The sequence below is a fragment of the Carlito syrichta genome, unplaced genomic scaffold, assembly GCF_000164805.1.
Source record: "Carlito syrichta isolate Samal-C Ts95f unplaced genomic scaffold, Tarsius_syrichta-2.0.1 Scaffold288410, whole genome shotgun sequence".
NCBI lineage: Eukaryota > Metazoa > Chordata > Mammalia > Primates > Tarsiidae > Carlito > Carlito syrichta.
In genome coordinates, this window is record NW_007232506.1 from 1 (window position 1) to 14806 (window position 14806).

At 35.1% G+C, this 14806-nt stretch overlaps 1 protein-coding gene across 1 annotated transcript in view; it reads left to right on the forward strand.

The window, feature by feature from the left end:
* Nucleotides 1–4340: 4340 nt before the first annotated feature.
* Nucleotides 4341–14806, forward strand: part of LOC103255770 (cilia- and flagella-associated protein 47) — a gene marked incomplete at its 5' end in the record, with an annotated part of 291791 nt that continues 281325 nt past the window's right edge. The window contains 4 exons of the mRNA XM_021710301.1: nucleotides 4341–4438; nucleotides 4731–4847; nucleotides 10391–10525; nucleotides 14552–14667. Of these exons, the coding sequence (XP_021565976.1) occupies nucleotides 4341–4438; nucleotides 4731–4847; nucleotides 10391–10525; nucleotides 14552–14667 (466 nt within the window). The remainder of the gene's footprint in view (nucleotides 4439–4730; nucleotides 4848–10390; nucleotides 10526–14551; nucleotides 14668–14806) is intronic.

Here is a 14806-nt window from a genome sequence, read left to right on the forward strand (position 1 = left end):
ACCTCTTAAAGGCCCCACCTCTTAATACCATTCAAAAGGCTATTCAATTCCAACATAAATTTTAAAGGACATCTTCAAACCATAGCAGTATCCTATACAACAGATTTGTTAAGCTATGGGAAGCACAGCACATACTGTCACTCATAAGGGCCTTGGTTAAAATTCATTGCAGCTGCAAAAAAAGAAAAAGAAAAAACTTAAAAAATAAATAACAGCCGGGCTCGGTGACTCAGCCTGTAATCCCACGCCTTTGGGAGGCTGAGGTGAGTGGATTGCCTGAGCCCGAGGGTTCACGACCCGCCTGGGCAGCGAGACCTCATCTCTACAATAAATCAAAACATCAGTCAGGCGTGGTAGTGCATGCCCGTAATTCTGGCTACTCGGAAGGCTGAGGCAGAAGGATCGCCGGAGCCCAGCAGGTCGAGGCTGCGGTGGCCGGGAGCGGCCACTGCACTCCAGTCTGGGCGACAGAGTGAGACTCCAACTTAAATAAATAAATAAATAAATAACCACCTTTACCCCTGAGAAAGGGGATGGAATTCAACATGACTAAAAAAGTTTAAATATCCCAAAGAATCCACAAAAAGCTCCCAGAAATAGTATATGAGTTTATTAAGGTCAGAGAATATGTAATCAGCACATAAAAATAAATTCTATTTCTATATATGGCAGTAAACAGTTGGAATTTGAAATAAAATTGTACCACTTAACATAGCACCATAGAATGAAATACTTAAGTATAAACCTTACAACATATATGCAAGATATATGTGCTGAAAACTACAAAACACTGATGAAAGAAATAAAATAAAATGAAGAAAGAAATAGAATGTGCACATGGTGTTAGAATGCTAAATATTGTTAGGATATCAAATTGACCTACAAATTGACCTACAAATTCACTGCAACCTCATTGAAAATCCCATCATATCTTCTTGTAGATACCAGTAAGTTGACTCTAGAATTCATATATAAGGACATTGTCACTAAAATAGCCAAAACAAATTTTTAAAGCAGAAACATATTAGAAATTACAATAAATGGAACTGTGTTGTATTATCCAAAGGATAGATCTATAAATCAAAGGAATAGGATGGAGAAGCAAAAAAATAGATCTACACAAATATGATCAACTAACTTTTATTTTTTATAAATTACAAAAGCAACTCAATTAAGGAAGGATAGTATTTTCAAAAACTAGCACTTGAACAATTGGAAGTGCATATGCAAAAAAAAAAAAATTGAACCTTGACCTGTATTTCACAGCTCAAATTAAAATTCCCTCAAAGTAAATGACAGAACTAAGTATAAAAATATAAAACTACAAACCTTCTAAAATTTTAGAAGAAAATAGAGGATAATATGAGTGTAACCTTAGGTTAAGCAGAATTGTTAGCTGTGAGACCAGTGCATGATCCTTAAAATAAAATCACAATATATATTGGACTTTACCATATTAAAAATTCTGTTTTGTAAAAAAAAAATGATAAGATAATGAAAAGACAAGTTACAGGCTGGAAGATAATATTTTGAATCACATATCTCACAAATTTCTTCCATGCAGAACACATAAACAACCCTCTAAATTCTCTAAACTCAACAAAACAATCTAAAGATCTAAAAATATGCTTCATCAAAAAAAGATGAGAAATAAGTATATACAAGTTGCTCGATGCAATTATTATATGGTCCAGCAATACCCTTTCTAGCTATTTACCCTGCAAAACCTTAGAATTTACAGTTACAATATGTCTTTCATTAGCAAACTTTTTAGCAAATTTTTTAATTGCTCTTAAGTTGAAAAAAAAGTTCTCAGTTAGTGAATGAATGCACACTCTTGTTATATGTCCTTAAAATACAATACTATCCAACAATGAAAAAATAAAAACATTTTGATTCATGCAACAGCATGGATGCATCTGAAATGCACTTCACTAAGTAAAAGAAGCCAGACTCACAAGACCACATATTGATACTGTAGGATTCCATTTTTATGGGATTTTGGCAAAGACAAAATTATAGGAATGAAAAACACATCACTGCTTGCCAGGGACAGACAGATGAGGATAGGGGTTGACTACAAAGGTGCAGCACATCAGAATTTTAGGAGTGATTAAACTTTTCTGTATGAAAATATGGTGGTGGATATATGATACATGAAAATATCTCTCAAATTCCTATAAATGTATACTACAAAGAGTGAATGTTAGTGAATATAATTTTTTAAAAAATCAACCAAGATATGAAAGTAATCCAGGATAGAATGCAAACTGTGGCAAAGAAATCTGCCTAAACTACAAATATTTGACAACCTCACTGATGGTGATGAAGAAGAAAGGAACTGACTGAATTAATTGAAAGTAATGTTATGACTGCATACTGTAAGACTAATGATAAAAAAACGGTACATGTATACTGTACTCTAGTTTTTCACAGGGTTATGAAAGCATGTTATATGTATACTAGCATTGAACAAAAAAGTAAACATATTGTAGGTAACAAGAGCCAGATTTTTCACCATTCATGACAGAGAGGGGTAGTTCATAATAAAATCTGTGGTCCTGGATTACAGTTGGTGGAGCTGGAAGTTACAGAATAAAACTTAATTTTAGCTATATTGCTATCTATTTATTGGCCTCCAGTTAGGGGTTTTTTTCATTAGTTGTTTCCTGTTAGGGATGTTATCTTTCCTACGATGTGAAACTTCTTCAAGGGAATTTCCATCCCTTCTTTAATGTCTGTACAAGAGGAGAATGTTGTATTTTATGGCTAAAGTCTAGATTCACTGCTAACTGATACTCTATCAGTGTAAAAGGCTAGTAAATTGCCTTTTTCAGATGAAAAGTTATCATTGCTTCCAGTTCATACGTAAATAAATATTGACTATAAAAGTGAAACTTGTTTGTATTGAAAGCCATGAGTGGCAAATATACATTAAAAAATGTACACTTTGAAAAGCTAAGCCTAAGAGTTTTCAACGCGCATACACACACACAGTAGTAACTATGTGAAGTGATGAATATGTTAAAGCTTGATCATGGGAATCATTACACAAGGTATATTTATATCAAAAAAAGATGCATTAAGCACATACAATTTTTATTTGTCAATTATACCTCAAAACTGGAAAAAAAGGAGAAACACATTTAGGTTATTATTAAGCCATCTAGCAATGTATATTTAAAATAATTTTGTTGTGTTTGTTGAATTTTGTTGAATCTTATATCAGGAAAAATGTTATTTGTAAGTTTCTATCAGGAAAATATAGTCTGAAAAATATTGTGTGGAGTGTTGTTTTCTAAAGCTTACTTGAAAATCCTTAGTGATCTAATTTTGTGATACTATGCTATAGAAATCCTATAAAAACATTCCATACTGTAGCAACTTAGATTAAAAAAAAAAAGTACTGGGCACTTTCTGCACAGTATCCAGGACATTTGCTCCAGAAAATACTAAATCTTCCAGTTCCCGGTGTAAAGCAATCCTGGTTTGTGAGGTTAATATATATGCCATGGGCATAGCAAGTTTATGGTTTCTTCTTCACTGAACATGGGAATCAAGGGATTTGAGAGGATTTATGAGTATCACCATTTTCACCCTTGCTATCAGATAAGAATTTATCTCACACCATAAGGAATGTAAGCTCTTTTGGAAACGTTAAAAAAGGAAATGTCACATTCAACATAGTAATTATTTCTACTGTTTAAATCACCCTCCACCCAGTATAGGCCAGTATTTCAAGTATTTACTTAATATCCAGATACTTTACTTTTTGTTCGAGTCTTGGCATAGTAATAATGTCTGTAATTGAGAATTCCTTGTATTACTCCTCCATCTTGCATTGTCTTTATTAGGTCAGTTTTGGTTTCTTTAAGTCATAAATCTCCAACCCCTTCTGAGTACTTGCCCCCCATGTAGATGAATTTCTGCAACAAACAAGGAAACTGGCACTAATAGTCTAGAGTTACAAATAACCACATGTGTTTTCAGACTCCTTACCCATTTTGATGATCATTGATCAAACATTTGAACCTCACAGAAATCAACAGACTGAGTAATTTTGAAATGTTGAATTTCTCTTCCATTAATACATGGTAGTGCGTTTTTCAAAGCAGTTTATATAGAAATAAAAGAGATAATTTGCAGTTGCCTATAAAGCCTTACAGATAACTATTATAGTGTTAATCATCTGACGCTTAAAATTTGTTTTTATTTCCAAAGTAATGTGCTTTATGTCTTCCAGAGGCAAATTTTTATTTGAATATTGCTCAAATTTCCATAAGATATCTTCTAATAAAGTAAAACTTGTGTTATATTTACTCTCCCGTTTTTTGAAACAGATGGCATCCCCTCTGAGAAGTGGATAGTAAATTTTGACAAAGACCTTTTAGATGGCCTTGTTTTTGCAACACAGTTGGGAGCCTATTGCCCGTTTTTGGTAAGAATCATTTTTATGCACGATGGTCTTCTATTATTTGAAAAAACTTAGTGGTTAAAATCTTGTAGTATATTTTCTGGTAAATGAATTATTTTAAATGTCTTCATTTTAAATCAAACACTTGAATGAGAATGGCTAGCACTGCCTTTTTGTTTATTCTTACATTTGATTGCAATAATCTATTACTGACAGATGTTAATATTTAAATGACTCTTTGCTGAATCCTAAAGAATACTTAAAAGGCAGCAATTTTTATTCCATTACCAAGAGGTTTAATTGTTGTTTTTCCCAGATTGAGTCTCATTTTATAAATATGTACACACGACCAAAAAGCCCTGAACAGTACTTGCATAATGGCCTGATAATTGTAAATGCTCTTCTTGAAATTGGCTTTAACATGGACATACAGGTGGGTGCCTTTATATCACATATTCTATAAACATTTTATAAGTTTATTCTGTTAGCTTGCTCCTTTAAACACTGCTTGTTCATAATTTTAAAATTTGAATTAGAAAAAGACTTTTCATGGAATATTGCTAATGTATTGAAAATTGAAATGTGAGGCCACACAAATCTACTGGATATTTTGAAGTTTTTATAATTATGTACATTCAACTGTGCATAATAAGTACTTCTAGTCCAGGTGTCTGAAACTACAAAAATAAAGTTTGAGTGCATTATTATAATTATCCGAGATTTAAAAATAAACTAAAGGAGCTGAGTTATTCAGATATAGATGTACTATCATCTTCTAATTTAATAGCAAAAATAACAATTTTCACTTTGTTTTTTAAATAAGTATTTGTGTAGGGATCACAGTGGCAATATACATTTTAATTATATGTTGACTTCCAAGTTATAATTGAACTTGGCCTTTCACATCAAGTCCTTGATAGCAGTAATAAAAAATATATTGTATGCTTATTATTTTATGACCCTTTTTTGTTACTTTTAGGGTAATGAAATGATATAATACATGATCTCTGACTTAATACATAAGTGCATTGAATTATAAATATACCATATTTGCCTGTTAAAAGATAAATGAAATTCTGCTCATTTAATTGACAATAGAGATGTATGCAAAAAATGAAGTGTAGTAAAAAAAATACTTTAAAAATTAATTATCTACAGATTAACATATAGAAAAGTTGCCCTGGATTTAAGTTAAACAACCAAATTTGGAGAAATTGACAATTAACTTAGCAGGCAATTTAACTTCATTAGCCAGATCTAATGTCCTTTTTATCAGCCCAGATTTACTAGCCACATTAAATGGCAGATTTTAAAATACACCCTCAAGCCGGGCTCGGTGGCTCAGCCTGTAATCCTGCGCCTTTGGGAGGCTGAGGTGAGTGGATTGCCTGAGCCCGCGGGTTCGAGACCCGCCTGGGCAGCGAGACCTCATCTCTACAAAAAAATAAAAAAATCAGCTGGGCGTGGTAGCGCGCGCCTGTAATTCCAGCTACTCGGAAGGCTGAGATGGAAGGATCGCGGAGCCCAGCAGGTCGAGGCTGCGGTGGCCGGGAGCGGCCACTGCACTCCAGTCTGGGCGACAGAGTGAGACTCCAACTCAAAAAAAAAAAAAAAAAAATACGCCCTCAAATTAACTTATCTATAATGAATTAATCCTGAGGCTTGCACTGGTCCACTTAATTAATCCTGTGAAATTTAACACTGGGCTTATTTATTAATGTTTAAATTTTTTCTTTATTATTGTCCTTCATTGCAACTGGAAAATTAGCTGGATAAATTGCTGTGCTAATGTTACAGCCTTTTGGAGAAATGGTTTTTATTTAAAGCAAAAATATTGTGGGATTTGTTTGGCTTCAGGATAGAATACAAGTTCTATTTCCTCATGCAAATATGGATATAAAAATAAGTATAAAAATGTTTACTCAGCTTGTACTACACATAATTCAATGAGTAGTGATGGGAGCTAAGGGACAATAGATAATCTAATTTTGACCCGAAAAACGTCATTTTGAGTTTTGGTTTTGTTACTGTATTCACATTGTCCAGGAAGATAGAATCAATTGAATATATGAGAGAAGATTTGTTTGGGGGAATTGGCTCATGGGATCACAGAGTCAGGGAAGTCCCTCAACTGGCCATTTGCAAACCAGAGTGACTGATAAAGTCGCTCAGTTTGGAAGTCCCAGAACCAGGGAAGCTGATGGTGCAGCACCTAGTCAAAGACAAAAGTCCCAGAGTCCCATAGAGATACTGGTGCAAGTCCCAGAGTCCAAAAACTGAAGACCCTAAAGTCTGATGTCCAATGGCAGAAGAAAAAGGTGTCTCATTCCAGAAGGGAAAGAAAGCAGAAAGAGAGACTCCCCTTTCTACCAAATGTGTGTCTCAGCCCCAACTAATGGAATGGTGTCTGTCCACACTGAGGTGGTGTTTCTGTCTAAGTTTACTGACTCGCCTTCAATCTCCTCTGGAAACACCCTCCCAGACAAACTCAGAAACAACGCTTCATCAGCCATTTAGGTTGGTTGACACTTATTCTCAATCCAGTCAAGTAGACACCTAAACTTAACCTTCACAGTCAATTAGAATATGTTCAGCTTTTGTTGTTTGTTTTGTTTTGTTTTATGTCAGAGTGTCACTCTGTCGCCCAGGCTGGAGTGCAGTGGCACATCACGGCCATGGCAGCCTCGACCTGCTGGGCTCAGGTGATCCTTCTACCTCAGGCTTCCAAGTAGCTGCAACCACAGACGTGCACTATCATACTCGGCTGATTTTTTTTTTTTTGATATATTGTGGATACGAGGTCTTGCCATGTTGCCCAAGCTGGCCTTGAACCCCTGAGCTCAGTTAATCCTCTCGCCTCCACCTCCCAAAATGCTGGGATTACAGGGCAAGCCACTGTGCCCAGCTATTTTCATTTTTAAATAACAATTATTGAGTAAATGTGGTCTAAAAAAAACAAAATTGAGTATTTTACATATGATAAAGTCAAGCAATAGTGTGAGGATAGTTATTCAGTTTTTCAGAAAAGTTGTCAGAGATTCATTTTTGCCCAGACAGTCTCAGTGCACTGGCTTCATTTTAGGCCTATATACTAATAACTCCAGAATTTCTGCTAAAGTTCTCACATAACACCTTTATATAGCTCTGTTTGGAACTTGCTGAGTGGTACCTTTTCTTGTGCCTTATTTTTTCAGAAATGTCTTTTCCAATGTCCCCACAGTGCATTTCCCATTCTGTATCCTTGACCAGAATTGCATCTTATGCTTGTGGGTAAAACAGTGGTTGATACAGAGAGAGAGAGAGAGAGAGAGAGAGAGAGAACAGCCATAAAAAGTAAGATTCTTAGTAAAGAAGAATGGCTCTTGGGAAGTCAATCAACAGTGGTCCTGAATGATCACATATGTCATTGGGTACTGCTAGTTATAGTTGGTGTCCAGTTTGAAAGATGGTGATATCTTTAGGTTATTTTTAAATGTATGATAAAGAAAGATAAGAATGTTTTTAAAGTTTGTTTTTTAGCATAATGTCTTCATAAATATATTTCCCATTAAGATGAACATATTTCTAGCTTACCAAATTGCTGAATTTTCATTCTACTATATATTGTTTTAAAGATGAGTTTTGAAAAAATACGTATGTTGCTACTTAGAACATTTTATATGATAGACACTAAAACAGTGTTCAAAAGATTTTGATTAACCCTGGACTTGAACCCAAAATATTCTGCCATTTTCTTTTTGGATCACTTCATAAGCTGGTTCAACACACAGGGCCCAGCAGAACCATATTCTTCACTTTGAAATTTACCTTCTTAGGCTTTAAATGTTAATATGGCCATTAAACTTTGTATTCCTTTCTTAACTTTCCTATATCTATTGAATCACAATATCTTCCTTGATGATTATAAGACCACAAAATACTAATGAGAAACTTTGGGGTCCTAGTGTATTTTCAAGTTTTCCTGAAGTAATACTTACAGTAAAGACAGGCCAGATTTCTTACTTTTTATTGTCAATCTCCTCTCCAGTCATCTTCATTGGTTAGCCTTACTGTCAATTGGCAAAACAAGAAAGAACAAATCTTCCCATCTTCCAAAGAAGAATAAGAGGGTATGAGGGAGTGTATATTAGCAGATGACCAAAAGGGTAGTCATTATTCTCTAAAAACTGCTGCCAAATTTCAGAATCAAAGGCATTAGTTCCACATAGCACATTAGATCTCTTTATTCTGTTTATTCTCAGTTGCTAGCTTGAGTATGTGCTGTCACATTATAGCAAATCTTCATTTCTATTTCCTGGAAGTGCAGAGAGCTCCCTGTATATTGACAGTGACAGAGTTGCTTGTGTATTAGTAGTGTTTTGTATGTATTTGAATCCATGCCTTGCACCAATCCATATCTCTGTGCTATGAATAATTCTCCACACTATCTGCATTTTTCTCTGTATAACCGGGTAGACTCCTTACCTCTGTTCCTGACTCTACTTTTTGGCTTCAACTTACCTTCTGACTATATTTATTATTGCCCCATTATTATTCCTCTGTAATTTTGAATTTTATCTCAAACTTATTCCAACAACCATTACTAATTTATCTCGTTTATCAGTGTAATTACATCTTCGGACTTATTCTTTGTTCTAGGAAAAATACTTCCCAGCCAACCCCTGTCTAATCTGCATGAATTGTTCTTGTCAAGTTATTCCTTGTTCAGAAACCAAGTTCCTCACTCTGGCATTCAAGACCTCTACAGTGTGATCCAGTACTTCTTAGTCTTTTCTCCTGCTACTTAACCCCTCTTTTCTTATGCATAATCCAAATTTTACTTCTTCTTTCCCGAAAAAACACTATGCTTCTCTATATTCTTGCCCTAATGTGCTTCATGGTTTTAGTAGAATGCACTCTTTTCCTCTCACCAAATGCAACATATTTGAAGTCTAAGCATTCTTTAAGGCCCATGTAATGTGCCATAGCCTCCTGTGGGCCTTTGCTTGAAAATCTCTTGTCATTTTTTACTTCAGTAGTTTGTCTACTTTTCGTTTTCCTTTTACTGCATTACAGGATACTTTAAATTAAGGATGGTGTCTTAGTCACATTACTTTATTTCTAGTGTATCGTATTCTTCTGAGCTCTGACTAGCTTTCACTGAGTCAAGGCTGTAAGGTCCATGTTCTTAGAACACAATTTATCTTTTAACACTTAGGTCAAGCTCTTTTGATTCAAAGCAATATTCTGTTTGCTGTAAAATATACATTTTGGTGTCATTGTCAATCAGAAACATTTAAAAATATTTTAAAGTAATTCAACAATTGGTGTACTATGTTTTTCCTCTTTTTATGTATTTTATCTATATATCCTCTGTGATGGTTAATATTGGGCATCAACTTGATTGTATTGAGGGATGCCTAGATGACTGGCGAAACACTCTCTCTGGGTGTCTGTGAAAGTGTTTCTACCAAAATAAACTCAGGAGTCAGTAGACCTAGAGAGGAAGATTCACCCTCAATGTGGTCAAGCACCATCCAATCTGCTGTAGTCATGGCTAAACAAAGCAGGTGGAAAAAAGGAGACATTCAGTTTGTTTTTTACTTTGCCTTCCCCTCTCTCTACCTATGGGAGCAAAACACTTTTTACCCCTTATAATTTTGGACATCAGATTACAGGTTCTTTGGCATTTTGACTTTGACACTTGTACCAGTAGCTTCCTGGGGGCTCTCAGGCCTTTGACCTCAGACTGGGGGCTGCATTGTCAGCTTGAAGACTTTAACTGAGTCATGCTACTGGTTTCCATGGGAGCAGCTCCTGGCTAGTCTCATTCTCCAGTTTGCAAAAGGCCTATCATGGGGCTTTGCCTTTGTGATTGTATGAGCCAATTCTCCCTAATAAATTCATATGTATATCCTATTATCCTATTGATTCTGTCTCTTTGGAGAACTTTAACTAATGCATCCTCTAATTTCAATTGATCTTCTTTGAAACTAGGCCTCTGACATCTATGACCCAAATCCAATCCTGATGCTCATGCTTTGTGTCTACATGTATGAAAGACTCCCTACATACCTCCCAAAGAAGGTGGTTCCCTTTCATTGTACTCTACATGACACTGTGCTGACACAGGTAAGGATATCTTTGGGGCCAAAATGCACATGAAGTTAAACACTTAAGAGGACTTTTAGTATTTATTTCCCAGCCCCAATTTAGCAGCAAGTATCTATAAGATATAATTTCACTAAAATTGAGTAAACCTTATTAAATGTTGTCTCTTCTATGCTAAAGTTCTAGAAGAAAGGGGCAACTTTTGCTCAGTGATAATTATAACCAGCAATGAAATGACGACTCTCTCCTTCCCATTTTATACAAAATAAAATAATATTCTGCATAAAAGTTAACTTACCTCTTTGGTAAGATGCATATTTATTCCTTTTTCTCAGGCTGTTTTATGTATTCTTCTTTTTATTTAAGTAGGGAGGAATAATTTTGTTTTTGATGCAAAACATCCATATTTGGTCTTCAAAAGAGATGAGACATGCCCTGGTGATCCTTGATTTGTAGTTGTAATTTCTTTTTTTTTTTTTCCTTCTTTTTTTGAGTCAAAGTCCCACTCCATTGCCCAGACTGAGGGCAGTGGCACGCTTCCAGCCACCGCAGTCTCAACCCACTGGGCTCCAGCAGTCCTTCGGCCTCAGCCTTCCAAGTAGCGGGAACTACAGGCACGCGCTACCACACCCGGCTAATTTTTTATTTATTGTAGAGACGAGGTCTCGCCAAGTTGCCCGGGCGAATCTCCAACCTGCGGGCTCAGGCAATCCACTCGCCTCGGTCTCCCAAAGTGCTGGGATTACAGACTGAGTCACCGAGTCCGGCCTATAGTTGTGATTTCTTTGAGAAAATAGCTGTGTCGCCTCCATGACAGTGTGAGCAGTGGGTGGTATGAATTTAGTTAAAAATTAGGAAAAACTCAAGTTCTTGTCTCAAAGTATAAAGCGCTCAATTTAAGGAAAGGAAGGCCTCCCTTTCTAATTTTGTGTAGTAAATATTGGGATATGACCTTTTTAATCTAATTTTATTTCTTTTCTTTTTGTTAAGAAAGAGATACAAAACTCTAAAATATTTCAACAGTATTGACTGTGATGATTCCTAATTGCAATGATATTAAAGTGCTTTTGATACTAACTGGCTTTGAGCTGTAATTACATTGGAGAGGACTTTTTACTTCAAAATAAAATTTCAAAAGAGTTAAAAGTGGTTTTGCTTAAACTTACAGGAGATAGAAGTCTAAATTAGATTGAGTAGTGATTTATTGCAGTTAACTATTATTACCAGTTCTCTAATTTTGTCCACATGTTAGTATTTTTTATACAATTTAATCATCATTTTTAAAAAGTAGTTAATATTTACACTAGCTAATGTTTAAACATAAATTTTAATTATGATGTTAAAACACAAATCACATTTTTTTTTTTTGAGTTGGAGTCTCACTCTGTCACCCAGACTGGAGTGCAGTGGCCGCTCCTGGCCACCGCAGCCTCGACCTGCTGGGCTCCAGCGATCCTTCCACCTCAGCCTTCCGAGTAGCCGGAATTACAGGCGCGCGCAACTACGCCCGGCTAATTTTTTTATTTTATTGTAGAGATGAGGTCTCGCCTGCCCAGCAGGTCTTGAACCCGCGGCTCAGGCAATCCACTCACCTCAGCCTCCCAAAGGCGCAGGATTACAGGCTGAGCCACCGAGCCCGGCTACAAATCACATTTAAATGGAACATTTCTTTTTTATTTTTTTATTAGAAATAATATTCATATCTTAAAATTATATATCAGATTATATAGACTTTTATTCTTCACAAATATAGATTTTAAATAAAAAATAAATATAAATGCAAGATAAAAAGTAAACTACAAAAAGCTTTGATTTTAACTTTCATTTAAGAAAATCAATGATTTAGAAATTTCTACCTGTGAATCTTTGATATAGTTTGCTCCTGTGATTCAAGACCATTCATGACCATGTCTAAGCCATAGAATGTCATTCTTACCAACCCTATCAATTTCTATATTCCAGAATATAGAAAAATCTTAAGAAATGACTGATAGAATTTTAAAAGTATTTTTTGTAGCTAGGAGTCATTCATGGAAACATAGAATGCTGGAACTGGTTTAAAAAAAAAGTGGTGATCAGTGAAAAATAGAATACAGGGATTTTCTAAGACATTCAAAAATAATTGAACTCTTTTTAAAAGCAAAATTTACATAGAAGAGCAATAGTCAAAAAATGACATTGCAGAAAATAAACGAAGACTTTAAGAAGTTGTTTTCTTCCCTTGGACAACTGTCTTTTCTTCCTATCTACCTCTCCTCACCCCTACATGAAATCCTAAAGTTGGGTGAAATAGTCTGACCACAAGTGAATCCAATGCCTTTGTGTCATATATATGACATAAGAAGAATGAATAGTTTCCTTATGATCTAAGCAGTTCATCTAAGCTTTAACTTAAAATACAACAAGGAAAATAGGAATTTGTAACTAAGGAGGAGAACAGGGTTCGGTGAATAAGAAATGACTAAAAGGAAACATCAGAATAAGGAGCTGAATGAACATAATAAACTTCTTGCTGAAGGCAAGCCAGGGTGATTACACATCACCTGAGGAATGATGGGGATATAAGGAATTTGCTCAGATATCAAGGGTAATTAAATATCAAAGGTGGGAAATCTGGATAAACTGACCCAACAGGCTTCTTGATAAAATTAAGCTCTTGAGGGCATGCCCAAAGGTGAGGCCTAGTTTAAAAAGAGCTCAGAAGATCCTGACTAGAGTTTAATCAAGGAGAAAATCTCTGTCTTCCTAATATATTTTTGAATCTTAATTTTTTGAATCTTAATTTTATTCTACACAAACACCTCATATACTCACGTTTTTCAAGAAATACTCTCTTTTGCAATTAAGTAACTCATCCTCTAGTACTCTTCACCTCTCTAAGCCAGGAAGAAAGACATAGTAAACCCTTAGTTAAACTACCTTCTAGACCAGGCTTCTAGACCAGACCACCATAATTTCCAACCTGGAGCTATATCTTTAAACCTATCCTCCTTATAATTCTTCCTGTATTGAGTTGCCAGAGTATCATTTTTGTAAATTTAATTATATAAGTTATCTGTTTTAAATTATCCAATGGTTTCTCTTTGCAATAATAATAAAATCCAGGTTGCAAATCGTGGTCTTCAAATCTGATGATCAGATAATTTTGTAACTATCATTTCCTTTGTTGAAAGCTCCTTCTCTCTGTCCACTTCACCTAAACTATATATAATTTATAATATAGTTATGTATATATATATAATTTATATATAATCTATATATAGTTATGTATATATATCATTATGTACATATCTATATACACACAGTTATGTATATTTATTATCTTTAAATACAAAGTTTAGTTTCCTTCAGTTAGTGTGCTTTAGGAAAAGCCATTTTATAATTAAAATGCATAGCTTTCTGAAACAAATACAAATTATATAGTCGCATAATTTTTTTATTAAACATATTTTTTATTTTAAGATTGTGGGGTACAGTTAAGGGTTAGGTATACAAATATGCATCCTTCAGGCACCCTTGTTGATAAGGGGTGTCCGCCTGTCCCCAGAGAGATATTGACTACCATTAATCCCACCACCCTTGCCCTCCCTGTCCCCCCCATAGATTCCCACTACTGTTGATCCTTTTCTTATAGTATTATGATAGATGTTCAAGGTTCACTTATAAGTGAGAACATGTGATACTCAGATCTTTATTGCTGTGAAAGATCACTCAGTATTATAGACTCCATTTCCATCCAGGTTGCTGTGAAATTCATGATTTTGTTCTTTTTTATGACTGCATAGTATTCCATCATGTATATGTACCACATTTTTTTAATCCAGTCCTCTTTTGATGGACAGCATGGTTGGCTCCAGGTTCTTGCTATTGTGAACACTGCTGTGATAAACATACGTGTGCAGGTATCTTTTTGATAGAGTAATTTGAGTTCTTCAGGGTATATTCCCAGCTGGGAGATTGCGGGGTCATATGGGAGGTTGATATTCAGATAGTCGCATAATTTTAAAATTCATAATGTTATTTATACCCTCCTCTGCTTCTGTATAGGTTCTACTGACAAATTCAAGCTTGAAAAATTTAGTGTATAATGCTAAAATTGTTGGAAGAGATGCCATTGACTTCTCTCTCTCCCCAATGGAAAATGCTGTGACAATTTCTCCAAAGTAAGTATCTTTTCAAAATTTATTTTATTGAACATATCAACCCTAAAGATTTACTAAATATTATAACTATTAAAAATGATAGCCGGGCTCGGTGGTTCAGCCTGTAATCCCGTGCTTTGGGAGGCTGAGGTGAGTGGAT